This window comes from Eriocheir sinensis, chromosome 27, assembly GCF_024679095.1.
Source record: "Eriocheir sinensis breed Jianghai 21 chromosome 27, ASM2467909v1, whole genome shotgun sequence".
Taxonomy (NCBI): Eukaryota; Metazoa; Arthropoda; class Malacostraca; order Decapoda; family Varunidae; genus Eriocheir; species Eriocheir sinensis.
The window spans coordinates 1,625,672-1,652,992 of NC_066535.1; the positions used below are offsets into that span (position 1 = coordinate 1,625,672).

The following is a 27,321-nucleotide window of genomic DNA, read 5'->3' on the forward strand; positions in this document are numbered from 1 at the left end:
ACGTGGTGGTGGTGGTGGTAATAATAGTAGTGGTGGCAGAGGTGGTGGTGGTGGTTGGTAGACGTGGTGGTGGTGGTGGTAATGAGAGTAGTGATGGCATTGGTAGAGGTGGTGGTGGTGGTGGTGGTAATTAGAGTAGTGGTGGCATTGGTAGAGGTGGTGGTGGTGGTGGTGGTAATTAGAGTAGTGGTGGCATTGGTAGAGGTGGTGGTGGTGGTAATTAAAGTAGTGATGGCATTGGTAGAGGTGGTGGCATTGGTAGACGTGGTGGTGGTGGTGGTGGTAATTAGAGTAGTGATGGCATTGGTAGAGGTGGTGGTGGTGGTGGTAATTAGAGTAGTGGTGGCATTGGTAGACGTGGTGGTGGTGGTGGTAATTAGAGTAGTGGTGGCATTGGTAGAGGTGGTGGTGGTGGTAATGAGAGTAGTGGTGGCATTGGTAGAGGTGGTGGTGGTGGTGGTAGTAATTAGAGTAGTGGTGGCATTGGAAGACGTGGTGGTGGTGGTAATTAGAGTAGTGGTGGCATTGGTAGAGGTGGTGGTGGTGGTGGTAATTAGAGTAGTGGTGGCATTGGTAGAGGTGGTGGTGGTGGTGGTGGTAATTAGAGTAGTGGTGGTATTGGTAGAGGTGGTGGTGGTGGTGGTGGTGGTGGTAATTAGAGTAGTGGTGGTATTGGTAGAGGTGGTGGTAATGAGGGTAGTGGTGGTATTGGTAGAGGTGGTGGTAATGAGGGTAGTGGTGGTATTGGTAGACGTGGTGGTGGTGGTGGTGGTAATTAGAGTAGTGGTGGCATTGGTAGACGTGGTGGTGGTGGTGGTGGTGGTAATTAGAGTAGTGGTGGCATTGGTAGAGGTGGTGGTGGTGGTGGTAATTAGAGTTGTGGTGGCATTGGTAGAGGTGGTGGTGGTGGTGGTAATTAGAGTAGTGGTGGTATTGGTAGAGGTGGTGGTGGTGGTGGTGGTAATTAGAGTAGTGATGGCATTGGTAGACGTGGTGGTGGTGGTGATGATGGTATTAGTGGCTGTGGTTATGAGGGTAGCAGGGGTATTAGTGATGATGGTGGTGTTAATAATGGTATTGGTGGTATTAATGGTGATGATTGAAAGGACAGTGATTGAATTAGTAGTGATCAGGCTAGTTGTGGTAATAGTGTCGTTGTCGGTTGTGGTGGTAGTAGCGGTTATATTGGTGGTGATGATAGCAGTCGCGGTAGTAGTGGTGGACGTTGTAGTGGTGCTGTTGGTGGTGGCGGTGGCAGCTGTGGTGGGTTAGGTGATGACGTTATGGTGGAGGAGGTGATGAAGTTAGTGGTGGCGGTGGTCATGGTGGTAGGGGATTTGACGAAGTTGGTGCAAGTGGGATTTTTATGTGTGGTCATTGTGGCCCCCGAAACACACACACACATACACACACACACACACACCGGCAGTCTTGCCAATGCAAACAACCCGCGGACGTGTTTGAATATTGGAAGCGGCGAGGCTTTCCTGCACGGTGGCTCGCACCCGCCTGTCCTGAACATCGCCCCGTACAGAAACTTTGTTACCACCACACTTTCAACCTCCCAGTAATGGTGTCGCTGATGTAGGGCATAACAAAATAACTATTATAGGAACATCTTAACACGGGCGACTAATGGCCCGTCGGCACTGTGCTCAGCTTTGCTGCTGATGAACATATCTTTCCATTGCACCACCGCCACCCTACCAAAGAAACAGTATCAAGGTATGATACGTCTTATAGTACTTAGGTCGTAAATGTCCCATAATGCAATGGGTGTGGCATGTTTTCAGTTACTTTAAGGGAACGCGTAACCAGCCAGTAACGAGAAAGAGGATGGTCACTCTTGGAGGCAATGTAGCCTATTATCATCAGCTAACGGAGGATACAGCAGATATAAGGGCAAGATACACCGCACAAGAGGAAATAAGGCAAACAAAGAACCTTATACCTCAAAAAAATACATCAGAAAAAAAGAAACGGTTAAAATTGGTTTAATTAAAAGTCCCGATCTCATTTCCGACCTGGCGAACTTATCTTCTGTTGTAATATTCATATATCGTTTAGTAGCCTTCAAATCTCATTGAAAACCGTATGAAGGAGTGTAGGCCAAATCATGCATGGAAACATTTATAAAATGGATGATATAAAACACTTCAGACTAATTTAGTAATACAATGAATTAATTAAATCTTAGGCAGTTGGTGGGAAATTCTGAAGATTCAAGATTGTGGGCACGAAAGCAAATAATGTTATGGAGGAAAAAAAAAAATCATTGAGGTTTGAACTGAAATTTAGGAGATAGGCGGGAACAGAATAGAAATTACTGTCAGGCCCCTCAAAAACCTGTGTTTTGGTTAGGAAGTAAGAGTTAGAGGAGAGTTGGTATTCCACATAATGAACAGTTAGAGCGAACACCACGTTTTAACGTTTTAACGTTTTAACGTTTTAAACGCTAATGAATAGAAAGAAGAAGGAAATGGGTCCTACCTTGGGACATTTCTGGTTTTCTCCCCAGATAAGGAGGGGACTTCGTGGTGCAGTGGTTAGTACACTCGGCTCACAACCGAGAGAGCCCGGGTTCGATTCCCGGGCGGAGTAGAAAAATTTGGGCGGCTTTTCCGATACCCTACGCCCCTGTCCACCCAGCAGTGAATGGGCACCAGGTATTAATCGGGGGTTGTGTCCCGTCTCCTGGGGTCTGTTCCCTTCTCCTATAATTCCTTCCCATTTTGTCTCTCTCCGGCATATGACCACAGATGTTGCACCGACTAAACTAAACTTTTCAACTTTCCCCAGATAAGGACTTTGAGCTTGCTTTTTTTGTTCTTTATCATGATTTAATAGTAATTTTAAAAACAAACTTTGATGAAATGTGTTTTGTGTATGCAGTTTGGTCGGAAAAGTAAGAAATTGACCTCTCTTCTGGTCTGTCATTCTTTTTTCTTACACTAGAGCAGCGCCCAGTGGGCTCCCCCCCCTCCCCCACCACTTGAGCTGCCTCCTTTGCTAGTAAATAAAATAAGAGAATTGATCCTTAGAGAGCGTGCAAAACTACTCTCTGGTGTTGACTGAGACGGAGAGTATGGCAGGAAACAAGAGAAGGCTACGTTAATAAAAATAAAAAAAGTATTTATGCATGGGGTTTAAGTAGATGTTCTGCTGGTGGGTTGGGATGGCTCAAATTATTTTCCTAAATGCTGGTTACGTTATGATTTGGCAAGATTTGTTTACTGATACAAGATATAGTTGAAAGTTATTGAAACTATAATTATTCAAAGTAAAGGAATTCTTCCAAAGGACAATATGAAGATGAATTGTCGGCATTATGAGGCAGGGCGGTAGGCCGGGTGACTGAGTGTCGAGTGTCACACGGGGTAAATTATCGACTATTGAAATGACATTCCCTAAATATAAATAAAACTACACTTACGACTCAGATAGTATCACTGCAAACAAAGATATGTCTTTTCCAGCATCTGGAATGCTAACTCTTACCAAATTTGCCAGCCATTTCCCTTGACATTTTTATAGTGTTATTTTCTATATTTGTTCCGTATCTCTTGCTCTTTATGTATAAAATGCCTTATCAAGGAAACTTTCCGCTCGTTTCTATAATTAATAACTCCACAATATGCTGCCATCTCGGCAAAATCATGGTCTTTGGTATGATTAACAACCCTTCGTCTCTGAGTGGTCTCTCAAAAGTGTATCTTTGACGTCCTTTGCCTTTATTGTGAAGTCAGTTAAAATACATTAGTAAGTATAGAAATATGCATATATATATATATATATATATATATATATATATATATATACATAAATATATATATATATATATATATATATATATATATATATATATATATATATATATATATATATATATATATATATATATATATATATATGTGTGTGTGTGTGTGTGTGTGTGTGTGTGTGTGTGTGTGTGAAGGTGAGTAGGGAAAATCAAGGGTCAAATCAGAAGTTTATTCCTGACTAGTTTCGCTTGGTACAGCTTCTTCAGAGGAATGAATACACCAGTGAAAGCATGCTATATATATACACAAAAGACAAATCCCTAACTGGTAACTGCCTAGGCTTCCTCCTCGGTGGTCAGGTCGGGTCATGTGGACCTCGCTTTGTTGAGTGAGGTCTAGGGTGTGGTGGTAGCCGTTGGTGGTCCGCCCCTTTAATCGCCTGCCTTGCCGTGACTGCCGCTGTGATCCTTGCCCATTTTATATCACCTGTTCTCTGGTTAATATTTTCGTTCACTGATATATGTAGCGCTTCCAGTACCTTCCTCCGTAGTTTGCTTAGTCCTTTCTCCAAAATCACCGCCCCTTCCCAATTAGGCAAATGCTCCCTCTCGTCAATATGGTTCACTAGTGCGCTCGTGTGACGGTGGTGACCTTCGTGCACTACGTATCTGCAGTCAGGACCACATAGATGAAGAAATAGATTATATCAACCGGACATTTGGCAAACTAGGTTATCCTAAAGGTATGCTTGCGCTGTCATTAAGGAAAGCACGGAACATTATGCAGAGGGGAGAGACTGAGAAAAAGTCGAAAGGAAACGGTTACGTAGTGGTCCCCGATTCGAAACTAGCACGGGCTCTCACCACCGCGCTACGTCCAACAGGTACTGCGGTGGTGTGACAGTGGGAAAAAGATCGGTGAATTAGTGACATCTAAGAGGAATGACCGTGATAATGAAGATAGATTGTGTACAGAATACCTTGTAATGGTTGCGACAGTGCATACTATGGCGAGACATACAGAGGCCTGGGCAAAAGGATAAGAGAACATAAAGCAGACGTACGTCACCACCGTCACACGAGCGCACTAGTGAACCATATTGACGAGAGGGGGCATTTACCTAATTGGGAAGGGGCGGTGATTTTGGAGAAAGGAATAAGCAAACTACGGAGGAAGGTACTGAAAGCGCTACATATATCAGTGAGGGAAAATATTAACCAGAGAACAGGTGATATAAAATGGGCAAGGATCACAGCGGCAGTCACGGCAAGGCAGGCGATTAAAGGGGCGGACCACCAACGGCTACCACCACACCCTAGACCTCACTCACCCAAGAGAGGTCCACATGACCCGACCTGACCACCGAGGAGGAAGCCTAGGCAGTTACCAGTTAGGGATTTGTCTTTGTGTATAAATATAGCATGCTTTCACTGGTGTATTCATTCCTCTGAAGAAGCTGTACCAAGCGAAACTAGTCAGGAATAAACTTCTGATTTGACCCTTGATTTTCCCTACTCACCTTCACCAACTTGTCAAAATGTCTCTACATATATATATATATATATATATATATATATATATATATATATATATATATATATATATCTATATATATATATATATATATATATATATATATATATATATATATATATATATATACACACCCGCCTAGCAAAAATAAATTATGAGATTAGGGTAGCCAACGAGGCCAAGAGCGATCCCAAGGGCTTCTTCAAATTGTACAGGACGAAAACAAGGGACAGAATTGGACCGTTGAAAACAAACACGGGCGAGCTCGTTGAGAATGGAGAAGATATGAGTCAAATGATGAATAACTATTTCCTCTCAGTTTTCACGCAGGAAAATCCAACAACCATTCCGGAGAGAGTTCAGATATATGAGGGTGAAGAGAACGACAAGTTGAGGGATGTGATCATCACTAGGCAAGTAGTCCAGGATGAGATTGGTAGGTTGAAGTAAAACAAGTCGCCGGGCCCAGACGAAGTATTCCCAAGGGTTCTGAAAGAGAGCAAGGAAGTCCTTAGTGGCCCTCTTGCCGATATCTTTAAGATGTCGGTAAATTCTGGGTATGTGCCCAATCAATGGAAAGTAGCTAATGTGACGCCGATTTTCAAAAAGGGAGACAAGTTAGCCACCTCAAACTATCGCCCAGTTAGCTTAACATCAGTTGTAGGAAAGATGTTGGAGTCAATTATAGCCCGGAGCATTCGGGACCATCTAGAAAAGCATAATTTGATTCATGATTCACAACATGGGTTCACAAAGGGTAGGTCTTGCCTTACTAACCTGTTGTCCTTCTACACTAAAGTAATTGAGGCGGTTGACAGAGATGAAAACTATGACATATGACACACACACACACACACACACACACACACACACACACACACACACACACACACACACACACACACAATCAGACAGCGACGCTCCCGTTCTCCAGGATGAGCTTGACAGACTATATGATTGGGCGGGGAAGTGGCAGATGGAATTCAATGTCGGGAAGTGTAGCATTTTGAGTGTAGGTAGGAATAACCCCTTACACAATTACTCCTTAAATGACACTCCTCTAAGCAGGTCTGGGCGTGAGAAAGACTTAGGAGTCCTAGTGAGCACTGACCTCCGTCCTAGGGCTCAATGCATTCAGGCTAAAAATCGGGCCAACAGAGTACTACGTTTCATCTCAGGGAGAGTGAGCAATAGGAGCGCTGAAGTCATCCTCAAACTTTACTTAGCACTAGTTAGACCTCATCTCGATTATGCAGTTCAGTTCTGGTCCCCCTACTATAGAATGGATATCAAGATGTTAGAATCTGTACAGAGGAGGATGACAAAGATGATTCAGGGGGTGAGAAACTTGCCTTATGAAGACAGGCTGAAGCAGTTAAATCTACACTCTCTAGAAAGGCGAAGGTTGCGAGGAGACTTGATCGAAGTCTATAACTGGATGAAGGGTTTTAATAAAGGGGATGTCAAAAAGAGCCAGGTAGGACGCGTGGCAATGGTTTTAATTTAGACAAATTCAGATTCAACAAAGACATAGGCAAGAATTGGTTCACTAATAGAGTGGTGGGCGAATGGAACAGGCTTGGGAGCCATGCTGTGGGTGCCAATACCATAGACACATTCAAGAAGAGGTTAGATAAAGCCATGGATGGTGAGGTAAGGTGGGGTTGAGTGTACAGGAGCTGCCTTGTATAGGCCAACCGGCCTCTTGCAGACTCCTTACGTTCTTATGTTCTTATGTTCTTATAATATTTTTATATATATATATACATATATATATATATATATATATATATATATATATATATATATGTATATATATATATGTATGTATATATATATATATATATATATATATATATATATATATATATATATATATATATATATATATATACACCACACACACCCACACACACACACACACACACACATACATACTGTTAGGAACTGTTACTTTTGCTTTTTTTTTAATATATTCTAACACATAGAAACGATAGAGTAATTTTCTTAGGAGCTAAAACAAATATAAATAAATAATAAATAGCTCCTTTATTTCCCTTCGAATGTTGTCTAACACACTTCCTGTCTCTCGGCAGCTTCAGGAAGCGGTCCAAGTACCTCTCCTACATCTTGCCGCGGGCGCACCGTCTACGGCAGCAGCGGGAGCAGCAAGTTCAGCGAGAGCTGCAGGTGATGCGAGAACACGACCAGCAGGTGACACACACCGAGACGCAGGAGGAACTGTGCTCCTCCTCTTCGGAGTGTGAGGTCATGTCCACTCCTGCGCAGATTCACAAAAGAAACTCTGTCTAGCTTTTGTCAAGGAGAGCACAGGGGTCGGGGACGCGGTACATACACGTGGCGGACGAGTCTCAACGTTGGACACTCGATCAGGTCACTGGGAACAAGTTAGCGCAAGCAAAAAGAGCGAAGTTCACGGATTATATATAAACGTTAACGAAGTGTTGAACTGCTTCTTCACAAGACTGAGGCAGCTGTTGGTCAGGGAACTTTTTGGCCTCTTGGTGGTGCGGAGCCCTTGGGCAGCCACTGCCGGGTAACTGCGTGCAGGTGTAGGGGGCCAGGCCTCCTGGGAGTGCCTGCCACGCATAACGGACAATGCCTGACTATTGTAAGATATCCAGTTCTTATTTGTTATAGATATCTTCCAGTATTTACAATAGGGAGAATATTTTTCATGTTAATATTTCGCACGTCACGCCAGGGGTCGATCGCAGAACTAACTGAAAGCCGTCCTAACCGTTGTATCTTAACCTAGCGCCTGCGCGGGTCCACAGGCCTGAACGAACGCTGTATTGCACCAGTGTTAGCTATTGCCTTTCCTACGTTGTCCAGACGCCCGGAGAGTTCCTTCCTCACTAGCTGTTATGTCTTTATCCTGGATCGGAATATGAGAGACAATTTCGAAGGGATCGGAAAAGATGTGGTTGCGTTCGTCCTTTTCTGGGTACAAAAGTGCTTGGGAATAATATGTTAAGCAAATTCTTCTGTATCTCTTCATAATTACGCATGGACTAAAAAGTGCTTACTAGATTTCATTGTAATGCACTTTACACGTAGCAGGGAAGGTGTAAAGTGGTGGCCCTTGTGAATGCAGACAATTGGACAGGCGATGGAGCTGCGGCAGGTAGAATTTTGTTCCTCACTCTCATCCATCGACTCGCTGATTGGTTGACTCCTAAAATTTATTAGCTTTATAATCTTAGCACACACAAAGTTCAAACTTGTCTTGTTATGACTGAAGATTTATTTATTAGGGTTACATGGAGTCCTCAGGTGTAAAGATTTTTTTTCAACACTCAAGAATGAATATTGTTGTTATGGACAATGAAATGGTCCCTGATGGAAGAAAACTTTCAAAATTATTTGATTTCAGAGATCTCAAAAGATCATCTGTAACTCATTGGTGTGATTCGAATTTGTGACGCAAAATTAACTAAATAAATTAATTACATTTTCAAGTATCAAAAAATAAAATTTTGCATTTAAACTAACTGGCAAGAACTGTGATAGCAGATTTCTGGCATAATACAAACATAAGAGGGCTGACCGGTGTATATACTACGCTGTCGCCTTGTTGGCAAGGCTTCATTTACCTGGAGCGATGCAAGTGACCTGATATTCGAACCAGCCATTCGGTGCAGCCTCCCATTATCACTATGTCCACATACATTACAGCCTAAGCAGTTTTATGAGCAGAAGACCGAAGACGAATGCTGCCTTTGTTGGGGTATTTGCGCAGCGATTGGTGGCGTCTTTTCTTCTTTCAGTTAAGAGCCGAAAACGTCCAAAGACCCAAAACAAGTGCCCAAACCTGGACATATGGCGATGTTTCCAAGGGAACAAATTTTGTCATCAGCCCCTCGCTTCACGATGCACGTCTTCTAGGTGCTCTCCTGCCCAGCAAGTACATGTGTGCACATGTATCCAGAGACATCCGCGTCATTGTGATTTTACGTCCAAAAATTAAACACGTATCAAGGCTTGATAGAGGGAGGCGTCGGGCGTCAGTTGGGCGCGGAGAGAGAACGTAGAAGGCGAGGAGACGAATCCATATAACGAATCGTACTTAGCCTTAAAACTAAACGTGCGTTCTTGAAGGTTCCTTTGTTATATCGTTTCCTCCCCCTTGTTCTCCCGGCGGTGAATGGAGCGTGAGAGCAGACCGAGAGGCCGAGCGTGGAAGTTTGTTAGCGAGAATTTTTAGTCGAGTCTTTGTCACAGCGCCGGGCTTATATGGGGGGATGCCTCCTCCCACCTCACAAAGTTTCCCTCACTTGCTAGCTTAACTAGATGTGTTTAAGGGCTGAACAATGCCGCTTGTCAGTAATGCAGTCCGTACGGTCACTTATACTTGGCGGTTCAAAGTTTTGAGTGAACTTTTCGGGATATATGCCAGGCTCCTCGGGCGAGCCACGTGGAGATTGGTTTCCGTTTAAACAAAACCGTATTTTGTACACAGTTCCGACAGACCGATGATTTCCTGCTAAATAACATTACATTATAATCCAGGTATCTAAAGTGTCCTTAACTGGAAATGAACTTTCGCTGATTAACATAAGTTAATTTCAACAGAGAATGTACTGAACGACAGATATAACTTAACAGCTGAACTATGAGGAGAATTATTTATTTACTGATGTCCCTATGAAAACGTCAATAAACCATTTCTCGTCAATGAACACGCTGACTTCACTAAACGAAGTGATGGTTCTGTTACTACACTGCTTTCTTTTTTATATAATTTCCACACTAGTCATCGAAGGGAAGGCTGCGCAGACTGCCGGCAGCTGTCGCCGCGGTGATCCCGGCAGAGGCGCCGGTGGGCGGTGGGCGCCACGGGGTTGTTGTTGTTGTTGTTGTCAGCCTGTGACAGGGACTCGTCAAGGCCACACGTCGAAAATAAAAGTCACTATTTTCTTGTTGCTTGCAATATAAATTAGCCTCTTTCTTCCTATTGCTTACGTACAGAGTTTCACATAAAAGTGATATAGTTGTTCCGGAGGAGGAACATATATTGTAATGATAATTAATGATTGATAATTATAGAAATAATAATAATGATAGTAATAACAATAATATTATACTTATCCTTAAAGATTAATATTTTGATATCGTTAGCTTGAACTTTTAATATGCACTTAACAGTATTTGCAAAAGAATATTCATGGAATAGTCTTACAATACTAATTTCTACAACATGAACAACACTGGCGTAAAAAAAAAAAAATCATCACAACACACACAGGAGTCACGACACCCTCACACAGGGGCATCCTGTGGCCACCATGGACGTCAATCAGTAGTGCTTCACTAACGTGTTAGTTAGTCACATCGAAATTACAATGCACACAGCAACAAAACCTTCAGGTAGGCTAAATTCATCACGGATGGATTATCGCTCAGCTCGTCGAGGTAACGCCGGCAACGAGCCGGTTCACTGATAGCGGCGGGGTTTCACTGCTTTTCCTTGATGACGAAGCCTTGGAACGCGACGAGAGAGTCAGCACCGGCAGCAGCAGCACGCGCGGACCTCCTCCTCATCGTGCCCTTCACATCCTTGCGGCTCCTTATTCTTCACCGTGAGGACTTTTTTTGTTTTTTTGTTACTCCAATAAGGAATTTCCAACTTTCGACCCGGGCAAGGGGACAAATTTTCGACAGTCAGGAAGCTAAGAGAAATATAAGTTCAGTATCTTTTCTCCTATCAAGGCTATATATTTCTAGCCATCTGTATCTATTTGTAATAAACTCATTTCCCTTTCACTGATTTTTTTTTACCTGCCCACTCTTTAGTTCGCAGCGGTGACGTACTGACGACTAGCAACTACTCTCTGACACCCTCAGCAGGTATGTAGTAGAGGCAAGAACAGACAGATGGTAAAGACATAGCATAGGTCATGGCTCCCCGTAGCTGCTGTGTGTCACCTTATAGACCCACTCCCCCTCCCCTACAATTTTTTCATTTAAAAAACATCTTATAAAAGACAGTAAAATTATAGTGATAGACAATCAGGGTGCAGTGTGCGGATGTCCCCCGAACCATCATCTCCACGCCGAGCAGTAATCGCCCTCCTCTTGCCTTGCCAGCCTGGACTTAACCCTGATTACTATCCCTCCAGATAGTCCTTAACCACTGTCCTTGAGTACGATCGTATACAACCTTTTGGAAATTCTTACTAATATTTGTGTCTTACACATTTCATTACAACTATTCTTATAATAAGCAACTATAATTCTGAAAACTGTTTATGTATTATTTAATTAATGAAAATAAGCTGAACACAATAAATAAACAAAAAGGAATGTAACTGAAAAACTGGTAAAAAAAAAAGAAAAAAAAGCTATTCAAAGGACCTTGTTGTTTTTTTTTTATATTGCCTATTTTGGTGGTAGTCATCTTCGGGTGGGGGGGGTCGATGGTCGGCCCAGGTTTTTTCCAGGTGGGGGTCAGCAGCCCAGCCCGTGGCGCAGGCAGCGAGTGTAGTGTGGCGCCATCTGCATGGGCTCATGCTGCCCCCTGAACTCGTTCTTGTTGATTCTGGACGGCTTCCTCTGATCCGGGTTGATGGGTGGTCTTCAGGACAGCATGTGGGTAGTTTGGTTTTTTGCCACTCGGCGGCGAAAATCCGGAGTGGTAGTGTGGTGGTGCACGAACCGCGTCGTCCATCACGCGTTGAATGTGGGCCCAGTACGCTACCACCTACGCCACCGCCTACCCTTGATAGACCAGGTGTGCTCATAGAGAGTCCTATCTCGCCCCACGTGGAACCGATACGTCCCCCAGGAAGCGACAGCCTCCCCAGGCATTATGGACCCCGGGTTGGTGTGGACCAGGCTGTCAAAAGTTGGGTGTATTTTAGTAACGATAGAAAGTAGAAAAAATCTTGAACTTCCTAGCTCATGCTCGTCGCTGCTTGCTGGGTAGGACAAGTAAATGATAACTATGACGTCATCTCTTTGTTGGGGAAGTATAGGGACTAGGTTGGGGGTTTTCCACAGTGGAGGGGCCAGGTTTAGGGTCAACGGGGATTGGAGATTGGGTTGGGGAACTGTTGTAGTGTCCTTTTCCTGGTATGAAGGTTATTGCTGGTTTGAAGCCTTTCTCACCCTCATGACCGTTATCGCCCCGGTGAAGGGCGAGGATGGTGAGTAAAACCCGTCTCGTTGGCTCGATGTTGTATATTCGGTCAAAACCTGTTAATACGGACATCATCAGCATTACAGAATCACGAATACGAACCCGTCACTGACATTACTCAAAGAGCAATAAATCATTGTTAATCATTATTTAAATATTTCAATCCCACACTAAAATATGACAATGGCAAAATATCTATATCATTCACAAGGACACAATTATAACTACAGCTAAGACTACACTGTTCACTCACGTTTCTGGGTCTTCTGAGTATATTCGAGTATATTCTGGCTAGTTTACTCGCTCCTTGAGGCTCGAGGCGAGGACAACAGTGGGGCACTCTCTCCACCGCGACTTCACTTCTGCTACTCCCTTGCCTCCTACTCACAGCCCTGAGCGCCCCACCATACATGTTGATTCATCAAAAGTGCACGTGTGGGGATACCGAAATGCTGACGTGACACACCTATTTTGTAAACATCGTGCAGCTATACCACCCCACAACCAAAGATCTCCGTCTCCATCTTCACTACCTCACTACCTAAACTTACACATTCCTTCCTTTTACCTCTTCACTTATCCGATCGGCTCCGATCGGCGATAACATTCCCCCCGTTGGGCGGTCCCATTCTCCCAAAGCATTATAGCGGCAAGGTGCCAATTACAGAACACACATGCAATAACTGAAAAGAGAATAAAGCTCTCCCCATACGAGTATATGTTACGAATCGTGAGTGTTATATAATAGTCAGGGTGGTATTTTCTACTCCATTTGTACTAATGTTTTGTATTGCATTACACTCTCGATTCGTAACATATACTCGTATGGGGAGAGCTGTATTCTCTTTTCAGTTATTGCATGTGTGTTCTGTACTCGGCACCTTGCCGCTATAATGCTTTGGGAGAATGGGACCGCCCAACAGGAGGAGTGTTATTGCCGATCGGAGCCGATCGGATAAGTGAAGAAGTAAAAGGAAGGAATGTTTATTATTATACTATGTCATGATCAGACAATTCATTGTTTTCTCAGACTTTATTGTGTTCCGAGACCTTCCAAGAAACAGAGCTTAGTGACTGGCCTTATTAGCACCTTATGAGCCGTCCTTACTGCAGTGTCACTGACAGCCTCCATCACTCTTTTTCTCTTTCACTTTCATTTCTTACTGTACACTCTCCACAAAAAAGTTATCGAGTGCTTTAAGCACCATGCATTCTGAGATACACGGACGAAAATTTTTGAGACACCTCACCCTGTGTAGAACGGGTGGTAGCCCTGTGTACACATGCTCTGTGTGAAGGAGTGAATTGCCAATGACTCAGTATTACATGCGCACTAATCAGCCTTGTCGCTTGATCTCGATGAAATTAATATCGTCACAAAGGTGTTTTTTCGTCTGTAGATTTACGTCATTCTGGTACTAATTTAGTACCAACGAGTGAATAAAATAATTTTGTAACCCATTCCGCTTCAGAACTATCAGTCAGTTTAAATGTTGTGGGTGACGTCACAGTCCTATTCAAGTGAGGGAATGACAATTTCAGGTGGTAGTTTAAGAGTATATTTGGCAGTAAATGTATATGAAATTAAAATGTCTACCAAAATTAGTAGTAAATCACATACTGCGAGAGCTTGGTTAAGTATACGTTATATCAGAGGGAGGTATTTATTTAATAATTTGTGTATGCACCCCCTGCGAACATTACACTGTTAAGTCTCCTTCGAGGCGTGTCACTAGTGGTGTCCGTCTCTACCACGGAGGCTATAAGGAAGAAGGTCCGATACCACAAGTGAGTGATTTTTTATTATTTACATAGCTAAAAAATTCTTTAGGATTAGATTTACTCGTTTCCGCTATATATCCTTCAAGATTTTTCTTGCTTCGTTTTATTAATTTCTTGGTTTCGCGGCGAATTCTGTCCAACTCTAGTTTGTCAGCCTCACTCTGAGTTGATATGTATCTACTGTATACGCGTTTTTTTAAGAGAGAGGCTATTTTGAATTTCGTTATTCCGCCATTTGGGTTTCTTCTTAAACGTCTGTTACGATAGGGTATGCTTATGCTTATGGCATTGTTCAATATTGTGGTGAAGGCCCCCCAAGATTTATCAATATCTGTTTCCGCCGAGATTTCAGTCCAGTCAGAATTATTTAGAATTGATCGGAGTCTTACGAAATTCGCTCTCTGAAAATCAAGCAACTTTTCTTTACTAGGAGTTACTTTACTTTCATTCATTTTGATGCTGAATGTGATTGTTCGGTGATCGCTAGAACTAAAAATTGGACCAACATTTACTTCGTTAACTAGATCAGCTGTCGTTAAAAAGATAAGGTCAAGTATATTATTTTCCCGAGTCGGTTCTTGAACGTGTTGATGTAAATCACTTTCTAGTAAATTTGTGTACAGGTCGAGCCCTGTATGACAGTTCAACGGTTCACCCCATCTTTTCACTGGCAAGTTAAAGTCCCAAACAATTACTGCCTCGCAACTGCTACTTGTTTCTAATAATAATTCACTTAATGCGTGGTCAATATCAAGAGTCTGCCTTGGCGGTCTGTAAACAAGTCCAATTACTATTTTACGCGATTTATTTTTAATTTCAATGAAGACCGTGTCTACATTGGTTATAATATCTGTTTTTCACGGATACTGGATGGAGAGAGTTGTGGATATAAAAGATAACGCCTCCACCCTGTCTGTTCTCTCTTTCATGACTAAAGATGGTATAACCCGGTAATCTATATTCCACAATGAAATCTCTATTTGAAGTGTCTATCAAAGATTCTGTGACTCCGATGATGTGATAATGATTTGTAGCTGCGAGGACTTCTAAGTCTTCAAATTTGTTACGTAGGCTACGAGCGTTTACATAGCAAGCTTTAATGTGATTCGAGTCGGAGGTTTCGCGAGTTGAGTGCTCCCTTACGGTGGAGTTGCTGGTGTTCTCGCCTCCGCGTTTTTTGGCTTTCGAAGAGCCACTTGGTCACAGAGCAGCCTCCCGAAACGGGCTGCTCCAATAGGTTTTAAGTGGATGCCATCAGCAAGGAACAAGTCTGAATCGTAGTAAAAACTGTTCCACAAGTTAGCGAACTGGACGTTTTCTTTTGAACAAAGGGACTGAAGTCTGTTGTTTGTGCTGAAGGCCTTACTGTAAAAGCTAGATTCGGCACCGACCCTCGGGAGGATTCCTGAGATTATGATGTTACTGGCATCCGTTTTACGTTTATACTGCTTGATCATGCGGCGGTATTTATCAAACAGTTCCTCAGAACGGGTTGTCTTTACGTCATTTGTCCCCGCGTGAATGACAAAGAGGGTGTTTTGGTCGGCATTTCTCGTGACATCATCGCACGCTGCGGTGATGTCGTCCAGTCTGGCACCTGGATAGCAGTAACGTTTTCTGCGGCCGTTTGATGAACAACCACAGAACTCAACCAGCTGGCCACGCACCATGGAGTCCCCAAATAGGCGAGTCTCAAACTCACCCTCCATGGTGTCTGCCAGCACCTGGAACCTATTGAAGGTGGTGGGGGTCAGTAAATCCTTGGTTGCCTGCTTCGGTTTGGCTCCATTCCTTACAGGTTGGAACCCGACATCCTGTGAAGCAGGAAGAGAAGCGTTAAGTGGGGCAGGCTGGAAGTTGTCCTGTGAGGCAGGCTGGGAGTTAGCCTGTGAAGCAGGCTGGGGGTTAGCCTATGAGGCAGGCTGGGGGTCAGCCTGTAAGGCAGGCTGGCGGTTGTCCAGAGGCAGGCTGGGGGTTAGCGTGTGAGGCAGGCTGGGGGTTAGCCTGTGAGACAGGCTGGGGATTAGCCTGTGAGGCAGGCTGGGGGTTAGCCTGTGAGGCAGGCTGGGAGTCAACCTGTGAGGCAGGTAACACGTCCTCCCGTGAAGCAGGAGATTCGTCTGGAGAGGACACAGTCTCGGTGGAGGGCCTCTCTACCATCGATGGTGGAGTCACTGCCACATTGCTTGCAACAAATTCCTGAAGGGCTTCGAATTTCTTTTCAAGATCATTATGTTTGGCCTTCCATTCAGTCACAGCCTTCTGAAGTTGTAATCTTTGAACGCAGAGGCGGCAAGTTTTACTCAGCTGGAAGTACTGAGCTGCAAATCGTCCGGGACAGACGTCACACTTAAAGTTCGAAGGCATTGTTGGCCGCCCTTAGGCCTAAGGCCCTGTCCCCTATTAAGGGGTAAATCTTTTACCTACCTCTCTTAGCCGTTTCGGTGAAACTTTCTCAGTTGCGCTAGACATATCGAAAGTCTTCGATAGAGTCTGGCACAAGTCTTTGCTTTCTAAACTGCCCTCTTTCGGATTCTATCCCTCTCTCTGTTCCTTTATCTCCAGTTTCCTTTCCGGCCGTTCTATCTCTGCGGTGGTAGACGGTCACTGTTCTTCCCCTTAACCTATCAACAGTGGTGTTCCACAGGGCTCTGTCCTATCACCCACTCTCTTCCTGTTATTCATCAATGATTTTCTTTCGATAACAAACTGTCCTGTCCACTCATACGCAGACGACTCTACTCTGCATTATTCAACTTCTTTCAAAAGAAGGCCAACCCAACAGGAAGTACACGACTCCAGACTAGAAGCTGCAGAACGCTTAACCTCAGACCTTGCTATCATTTCCGATTGGGGCAGAAGGAACCTTGTGTCCTTCAGTGCCTCAAAAACTCAATTTCTCCACCTATCAACTCGACACAATCTTCCAAACACCTATCCCCTATTCTTCGACAACACTCAGCTGTCACCTTCTTTCAACACTAAATATCCTCGGTCTATCCTTAACTTAAAATCTCAACTGGAAACTTCAAACCTCCTCTCTCGCTAAATCAGCTTCCTCGAGGTTGGGCGTTCTGTATCGTCTCCACCAGTTCTTCTCCCCCGCACAGTTGCTATCCATATACAGGGGCCTTGTCCGCCCTCGTATGGAGTATGCATCTCACGTTTGGGGGGGGGGGGGGGGCTTCACTAACACAGCTCTTCTGGACAGAGTGGAATCTAAGGCTCATCGTCTCATCAGCTCTCCTCCTAATAATGATAGTCTTCTACCTCCAAAATTCCGTCGCGATGTTGCCTCTCTTTCTATCTTCTATCGCTATTTTCATGCTGACTGCTCTTCTGAGCTTGCTAACTGCATGCCTCCCCCCCCTCCCGCGGCCCCGCTGCACATGACTTTCTACTCATGCTCATCCCTATACTGTCCAAGCCCCTTATGCAAGAGTTAACCAGCATCTTCACTCTTTCATCCCTCACGCTGGTAAACTCTGGAACAATCTTCCTTCATCCGTATTTCCTCCTGCCTACGACTTGAACTCTTTCAAGAGGAGGGTATCAGGACACCTCTCATCCCGAAATTGACCTCTCTTTCGGCCACCTCTTTTGATTCTTTTTATATAGGAGCAGCGATTAGCGGGCTTTTTTTTTATTATTGTTTCCTTTTTTGTGTGCCTGTCTCCTTTCTTGTAAAAAAAAAAAAATCAGGACAGAAGTTTTTTCCAATTACGATTGTTCCGGATTTTTTTTTTCTATTCATTGTTAGTATCAGTATCAGGAGTGCAACAAAAAAATCGACACTTTTGTTTAAGATTGCGAGCCTATTTTTATTATAATGGAACTTACAAAACAAACAGGAAAAAATCATATTTTGTTTTGTGTTACCACAGATCTCAATGAAGATAACGGTACCTCCCTTATAGATACCTTGGTTTCTACATATCTGCTGGGCCATAGTGATACGGTAAAGATGGACACATCAATCCGCCGTGCTGTCTGGCGATAAATGAGGTCTTCAATGTGAAGGATAATAATGGCTTTAAGCCGGTCTTGTGGGGTGTCCGCGGAGACTAACGTGAGTATGACTTACTGCGACCATCAAATCAACACAGAATCGAAACGAATCATATACAGTAATGGATTCAGATGAGTCATCATAATCATGGGTACCAATCATTCCGAGGCGACTAGCCACGATCGAATCCTATCCACATCCATCGTGCCCAAGTGTTCGAGAACTTTTTGTTCAGAGTGTACATTCACTTTCTTCCCTACTTGTGGACATAATACCTGGCTGATTCACCTACTCCTCCTTGAGCCTTTAAAAATCGAATCAACCGTCATTTCATTGCATCAGGAGTAAATTGAGTACCGAAGTGCTTTCGTCTGCTCTGTGGGTACAAAGTGGCAGTCAAGCAGATCAAATCACCAGAGCGAGCAATCTCGCAATGAGCCAATAGTCTTTCTGTTGCCTGCATTTCCATGTTTCCATGTTCCCATGCTGTGTTCAGCCACTTCCTCCTCCCCCTGCCCCCCATGATGATTCCAGGTAGTGTCAAAAAAGTAAAAACAGTTTATAGTTTGCCTGAAAACCAATAAAAAAAATATACATACCGATCGAATGCATCATTATGTACCCTTATTTCACTGTCTCTGTGTATGATACTCATTTTCGGGGCAGAACAAAAAATGTATGCACTGGAGCGAAAGAATCATACTCCTCACATGCAGAACACACTAGAGAAAGAGGACTTGTGGGCGGTGAAGGTTGGTGGTACTGCCCGGGTTCTCGTGCACAGGCGATAGATCTACCGCTTGTGACGATAATCACAAGGGACAGTGATCCAGGGTTAAACATCACTACTGTGCCTGTATTTGAGTAACCTCCCCATCCCTCTCCACCCCATCTAGTCATCAGGCGTCACCTGACCCGGCGTCTAAATTAATAGGGGATGGGCTGAGATTAAGTATTCGTTTTTTTTTTTATAAATATATTTTGCAACATGTATCTCTGATATATAACAGCCGTTAAGACTTAATAATTATTATATTATTATTATTATTATTATTATTATTATTATTATTATTATTATTATTATTATTACTATTATTATTATTATATATATATATATATATATATATATATATATATATATATATATATATATATATATATATATATATATATATATATATATATATATATATATATATAAATATATATATATATATATAGATATATATATATATATATATATATATATATATATATATATATAAAACAGGACAAGTAAACGAAAGAGATCAACCGAGATACATATACGCTGAAATAATTGACACCTTATGACTATATATGCGTGTGCACGGCACACTTATGCACAATCTACACGAACAGAAGGCCCAGCAACTCCCGCCGCTTAGATACACATACATAGGCCGAGCTCTGTCTGACGGAGGTGATGGTGGAGTTCCCAGATTGTTACATTCTACTTCTCATACTGTACGCGGCGTGGCGACGCATCACAGCCAGACAGTTCATCCCGTACCCGGTGAAGGCCAGGGATGAACTAGTCCATCTAGGAAGCCCCAGAAGCCGCTTGAGGATGTCGTTATGACAGACCTTATGCCGGTTCATGGAGGCAGCCCTATATAAAATATAATATAATAATAATATAATATAATGATTCGTCAATTACATTTTTCAAGAGAGCAGTTATAACGTCAAACCATCCGACGCCAAAGGTAGACTTTATCTGTCTACATAATTCCAAACCATCTCGGTCTTGACTCCATCACTTTGTCTCTGAACCATCTATAATCTTTAGTCATGTCCCGTGCCAAGCCAACAAGTCATATATAAAATTGTTATCGGTAAATCTCCATTTTCTTAAATAACGTCCAGGAAAAACTGAAATGGGTAGCTAAACTATTTTATATTATAATATTACATCTAGTTTCTTATTTTAACTATGATGATAGGCGCATTGGCGGACGTATAGGGGGGGCGGGGAGGGGGCCCAGACCCCGGGCGCGCGGTTTGGGGGGCGCCAAAATTAGATACCAGAGAATCGTCGCTTTCCATCATTTTCCTTTGCTTGACGCAATGCATGCACGCAAACCTTCAAGCCCCGTATAAAAAATGTGGTGAAAGTGAAGGTAATTTTGCTACATTGTTGGCATATTTCATGATACAGACCATCTAATGGACCGTATTGGCTATACAGGCAGCGCCACATGTGGCCACTCAACTCCAAGCTGTACTTTCCATAGATTTAAAGTTATAAAATAGTGTGTCTGAAGCTGTCTCCGAGATACACGGCCATGGTGCCGCCATCTCTGCAAGCCGATGATTGCACACACTTCACTCCTACCCGATTTCAGTTTTTCTCCAGGTCTAATGGTAGTGTCAGGAAATCGAGAAGAGGTAATATGTGTGCGGTCGTTGGCTCAGAGCGGTGACAGCGGAGGCAGCCTCAGATGCACTCAAGAGCATTACTTGAATTCTATGGAAAGTACTGCTGTGACAGTTCAACGAGTGGCCACGCGTGGCGCTGCCTGTATAGCTAATACATTCCTAATAATTCTAATACTAATAATAATACTAATAATTCGTGTTACCACAACTGTAGGACATTATGGATTGGGTTATCTAGTAGCTTAAGACATGATGGTGTTGGCTATATCGTACTATAAAACATGGTGGTGTATGCAATACAGTACTGTAAGACATGATATATATATATATATATATATATATATATATATATATATATATATATATATATATATATATATATATATATATATATATATATATATATATATATATATATATATATATATATATATATATATATATATATATATATATATATATATATATATATATATATATATATATATATATATATATATATATATATATATATATATATATATATATATATATATATATATATATATATATATTGTCAACTCATATAGTCGCAGCTCTAAAAAGTCGCCGAAAAAAAAGTAAATGGTTGTATCTCAAATGTTCTTCGTCATTAGTAAATTCCAACGCATACATAACATCGTCCAACCTTTCTACTTTGCATTCATACATAATATTTCACTATAAATACTTTGACAGTGTTAGCAGACATTGATAACATCCCCAAACGCACTCAGCTTCGCTCGCGAAGCTGAGTGCGTTTGGGGATGGGTATATTTACTGTAGAGACCACACACGTTGGAGGGAAAATCACCCTTTTTTTTAGGATTCTGACCATTTACTTTATAATTTCGACCTGAAAATCACACAAAATTGGAAGGCGGATCAATCTACGGCATGAAATCAGAACTACAACGGGACAGTTTGGCCGTAAAATGGCCAATTTTGGCTCTTTTCGGCCATTTTCCGCCATTCCAACCACATACGCTAATATTTCAGCTTACAATTTTGTACCCGGGCACAAAATTAGGCGGTGGATCGATCTACGGCACCAAATCAGAGTTTCAACCGGACGTTTCCGCCACGAATGGTCATTTTCGGCTGTTTTCGGGCATTTTAGGCCTTTCTGACTGCATACGCTCATATTTTGACTTGAATTTTCGTACCCAGGCACACAATTGGACGCCGGGTTGATCTGCGGCATCAAATCAGAGTTTCAACCAACAGTTTTTGCGAAAATCGACAATTTTTCGCCATTTTGAATTAGGGAAAAGGGGAGTTTGGGGATGGTCGGTCCCTACAGCTAAAGCGCCCTTCAAAGCTATGGGCACCTATCCTGGTAGATTGAGAGCGTTATTTTTTCCTCGCGCGAACACTCGGCCAACTCCTCCACCCGCCTTCACTTGATCACATCTCACGCCGCCATCAATGCACCAATCTCATCAGCTGAGCGGCCTCTAGCGCCTGAGGACTACCTGGAGGTAAGTGTGTGGTTAATTTCAATCTGAGCATAGCAGTATGTCGTAAATCTTGATGGCAACTTAATATTAAGAAAATCATGTTTTGCAGTGAATGCGCTGTGATTTCTAGAATAACTCGACTACAACAAGAAAAATTGCAAAAAAAGAAAAACTGTGGCGACTTTATGTGAGTTGCGATGTTCCTAGAAGGTGTATAGGTACCGTGTACCTACTTTTTCGCTCTGCTTTTCTCACTGCCTTTGAGGTCGTTCGTGTTCCACTAGCAGAGTTGTTGATTTTTTTTTTTTTTTTTTTTATTTATATCAGATTTTTTTTGGATTTAAATCAGATTTATTTTATTTAAATCGATTTTTATGATTTTATGATAAAACAGTTGCCTGCGCTACTAATTGGCAAGGGCCAATCAAAAAAGTAATGATGGAGGCATACGCTACAGCTGAGTGTGGCCGCAGTGCTCATCTCCGTGGCGCCGGCCCTTGACCATTGCATTTGTGGAAAGAGCCGATCACCCCAGGACAGGGTCAGCGTGACATCTGGGTTGCCACAGTTTGCTTTCCCCAGGTTTCCCCAGGTACCTATTCATCAACCAGCCCGAAAGGGAGAATGAAAAGCTGGGTGAGCGGCAAGCTGACTGCCCAGGTCGGGATTCGAACCCAGGGCCATGGGTTCGTAGCAAGGCACGCTAACCACTAGACCATATAGGCATAAAAAAAATACAAGGGGTGAGAAATTTGCTATATGAGGACAGAATTAAGTATCTAATGCAGCCGATGTCATTAAGATGAGAAAACAGTTACAACGAGCAAATGAACTGAAGTTGCTAACCCATGGCTGCCTCAGCCACTGCCTACCCTACGTATACATATATATATATATATATATATATATATATATATATATATATATATATATATATATATATATATATATATATATATATATATATATATAGATATCAGGAAAGAGGTCGACAGGTCCCTCAGCACAGCTAGTAGGCTATTACTAAAATTACAGGTCACGGCGTAGATGGGAAACTCTTGAACTGAATCAGGGCGTGGCTTAGAGGTAGGAAGCTGAGAGTGCAAATCAATGATGAAAAACTTGAATGGGGCTGTTTTACGAGTGGAGTCCCACAGGGGTCAGTACTACGTCTACTGTTTTTTTCATCAGTTACATCAATAAGCTGGACACAGGCATTAGTAGTGTTCAGGATGAGCTAGACAGACAATGATTGGGCATTGAAGTGGCAGATGGAATTCAGTGTCGGAAAGTGTAGTATTCTGAGTGTAGGAATAAACCCTCACACAATTATGACTTAATTAAATGACACTCCTCTAAGCAAATCTAGGTGTGAGAGGGACTTAGGAATCTTAGTGGGCATTGACCTCCTTTCTAGGGCCCAATGCATTCAGGCTAAGAATCTTGCAAACAGGGAACTGTAGTCCAGGAATTTTAGGCCAAAATTGGTCAATCGACCTAACAAATTGGCAGGAAGGCGAGACTTGGTACACTTGTAAAGTGAACCCTTCTGATTAACATATTAAAAGTCCCACTAAATATAAATTGTGCACAAGCCGCCATCTTGGAAAATGGCGGCCGATTTTCGTTTTTTTTTAAATAACTTTACAACCGTGTAAAATACCAAAATTTTTCATGAGAGGCAATATCATTCTTCATATAAATACAAACATTTCATGTTTCGAAGATTCTTTTGTACGATCATAAATAAAAGCGTTATGCAAAATTTTGAAAAAAATATCATTTTTCCAAATCAATGCGAACACGACTTTCAAAATGTGTTTGTGTGTGTGTAAGTGTGTGTGTGTGTGTGTGTGTGTGTGTGTGTGTGTGTGTGTGTGTGTGTGTGTTTCTCTATATATATATATATATATATATATATATATATATATATATATATATATATATATATATATATATATATATATATATATATATACATACTCCTCTTCTTCTTTTCCTCCTCTTTTTCTCTTCCTTCTCTTCCTCTTTTTTCTCCTCTCTGACCTGACTTGGTCGATAAATGAGTACCTGGGGAAACCTGGGGAAGGTAAACAGTGGTGACCCGGATGTCACTGCCCTGTGTCCCGGTTTGATGGGCTCCCTCCCACCACAGGCTCAAGGGCCAATGCAACGGAGATGAGCACCGAGGCCACGCGCTGCTACAGAGTACGCGCCCAACTTTACCTATATATATATATATATATATATATATATATATATATATATATATATATATATATATATATATATATATATATATATATATATATATATATGTATATATATATATATATATATATATATATATATATATATATATAAATATATATATATATATATATATAGTGGTCCAAGGCTTCTTTCAGTAGGTCCTGATGGTCAGCCCAGCCCGTTCTGGCGCAGGCGAGTGTTTATAGTGGCGCCATCTTGCATTGGCTCATGCTGCCCTCCAGAGCTCATCTTTGATCCTAGAATCTAGAGTCAGGTTGATAGGTGGTCTTCTGGACAGCATGTGGGTAGTTTAAGCCACTCGGCGGCGGCTGAAAAATCCCAGCTTGGTGGCACCGCGAGTTGAACTCGCGTCCTCCTGAACACAGGCCGTTACTTTGACGACTCAGCCACCGCCTATATATATATATATATATATATATATATATATATATATATATATATATATATATATATATATATATATATATATATATATATATATATATATATATATATATATATATATATATATATATATATATTTTTTTTATCTATTTTTTTTACAAGAAAGGAGGCAGCTCAAGGGCGCACAAAAAAAGAAAACAATAATAAAAAAAAGCCCGCTAATCGCTGCTCCCCTAAAAGAGTCGAGAGGAGTGGCCGAAAGAAAGATCAATTTCGGGAGGAGAGGTGTCCTGATACTCTTCTCTTGAAAGAGTTTAAGTCGTAGGCAGAAGAAAATACAGATGAAGAAGATTTTTCCATAGTTTTCCAGCGTGAGGGATGAAAGAGTGAAGATCCTGGTTAACTCTTGCATAAGGGATTTGGACAGTATAGGGATGAGCTTGAGTAGAAAGTCGTGTGCAACAGGGCCGCGGGATGGAGGAGACATGCTGTTAGCAAGTTCAGAAAAGCAATCAGCGTGAAAATATCGATAGAAGATAGAGAGGTAACATCGCGGCGGAATTTAAGAGGTAAAAGACTATCAGTAGGAGGAGGAGAGCTGATGAGACGATGAGCCTTAGCCTCCACTCTGTCCAGAAGAGCTGTGTGGGTGGAGCCTCCCCACACGTGAGATGCATTCTCCATACGAGGGCGGACAAGGCCCCTGTATATGGATAGCAACTGCGCGGGGGAGAAGAACTGGCGGAGACGATACAGAACGCCCAACCTCGAGGAAGCTGATTTAGCGAGAGAGGAGATATGAAGTTTCCAGTTGAGATTTTGAGTTAAGGATAGACCGAGGATGTTTAGTGTTGAAGAAGGTGACAGCTGAGTGTTGTCGAAGAATAGGGGATAGGTGTTTGGAAGATTGTGTCGAGTTGATAGGTGGAGAAATTGAGTTTTTGAGGCATTGAAGGACACAAGGTTCCTTCTGCCCCAGTCGGAAATGATGGCAAGGTCTAAGGTTAAGCGTTCTGCAGCCTACAGTCTGGAGTTGTGTACTTCCTGTTTTGATGGTCTTCTATTGAAAGAAGTTGAATAATGCAGAGTGGAGTCGTCGGCATACGAGTGGACAGGACAGTTTGTTATGGAAAGAAGATCATTGATGAATAACAGGAAGAGAGTGAGTGATAGGACAGAGCCCTGTGGAACGCCACTGTTGATAGGTTTAGGGGAAGAGCAGTGACCGTCTACCACCGCAGAGATAGATCGGCCGGAATGGAAACTGGAGATAAAGGAACAGAGAGAGGGATAGAATCCGAAAGAGGGCAGTTTAGAAAGTGAACACTGGTGCCAGACTCTATCGAAGGCTTTCGATATGTCTAGCGCAACAGAGAAAGTTTCACCGAAACTGCTAAGAGAGGATGACCAAGAGTCAGTTAAGAGAGCAAGAAAATCGCCAGTAGAACGCCCCTTGCGGAATCCATACTGGCGATCAGATAGAAGATTAGAAGTGGAAAGGTGCTTTTGAATCTTCCGGTTAAGGATTGATTCAAAAGCTTTAGATAGACATGAAAATAAAGCAATTGAGCGGTAGTTTGAGGGATTGGAGCGGTCACCCTTCTTAGGCACAGGCTGTACAAAGGCATATTTCCAGCAGGAAGGAAAGATAGATGTAGATAGGCAGAGACGAAAGATTTTGAGCAGGCAGGGTGTCAGCACAGAAGCAAAGTGTTTAAGGACAATAGGAGGCACTCCATTCGGTCCATAAGACTTCTCAGAGCTGAGGACAGAGAGGGCATAGAAAACATCATTAGGAAGAATCTTAATAACAGGCATAAAGGAGTCAGAGGGGGGATGAGTAGGAGGAATATGCCCAGAATCGTCCAAGGTGGAGTTCTTACAGAAAGTCTGAGCGAAGAGTTCAGCCTTAGAGACAGATGAGACGGCAGTGCTGCCGTCAGGGTTAAGGAGAGGAGGGAAAGAGGAAGAAGTGAAATTGGAAGAGATATTTTTGGCTAGATGCCAGAAGTCACGGGAAGAATTAGAAGAAGCAAGAACATAAGAACATAAGAACGCAGGAGTCTGCAAGAGGCCGGTAGGCCTGTACAAGGCAGCTCCTTTGACCCTAAGCGCCCGTGTATCGAACCCCACCTAATATCGCTGTCCATGAATTTATCTAGTCTATTTTTTAATGTGACAATTGTATTGGCACTCACCACATGACTGCTAAGCCTATTCCACTCATCCACCACCCTGTTAGTAAACCAATTTTTGCCTATGTCCCTGTTGAATCTGATTTTATCCAGTTTAAACCCATTACTTCGTGTCCTACCCGGTTCTCTTACCAACAAAACCTTATGAATGTCTCCCTTATTAAAGCCCTTCATCCATTTAAAAACCTCGATCATGTCTCCACGCACCCTTCGCCTTTCTAGAGAATGCAAGTTTAACTGTTTGAGTCTTTCCTCGTATGGCAAGTTTCTCAACCCCTGAATCATCTTAGTCATCCTCCTCTGCACCGATTCTAACATTTTGATATCCATACTATAGTAAGGT

At 42.4% G+C, this 27,321-nt stretch overlaps 1 protein-coding gene and 1 long non-coding RNA gene across 2 annotated transcripts in view; one reads left to right on the forward strand and one right to left on the reverse strand.

The window, feature by feature from the left end:
* Positions 1–11,079, forward strand: part of LOC127004269 (two pore potassium channel protein sup-9-like) — a 258,313-nt gene extending 247,234 nt beyond the window's left edge. The window contains exon 7 of the mRNA XM_050871834.1: positions 7,391–11,079. Coding sequence (XP_050727791.1) covers positions 7,391–7,607 — 217 coding nt within the window. The 3' untranslated portion in view covers positions 7,608–11,079. The remainder of the gene's footprint in view (positions 1–7,390) is intronic.
* An 899-nt stretch (positions 11,080–11,978) lies between these two features.
* LOC127003975 (uncharacterized) lies at positions 11,979–12,903 on the reverse strand. Its single transcript, XR_007757489.1, has 3 exons — positions 12,710–12,903; positions 12,426–12,512; positions 11,979–12,153 (listed from the first exon to the last, which is right to left on the reverse strand). It is a non-coding gene; the product is annotated as an uncharacterized LOC127003975 (long non-coding RNA).
* Between the last annotated feature and the right edge of the window lie 14,418 nt (positions 12,904–27,321).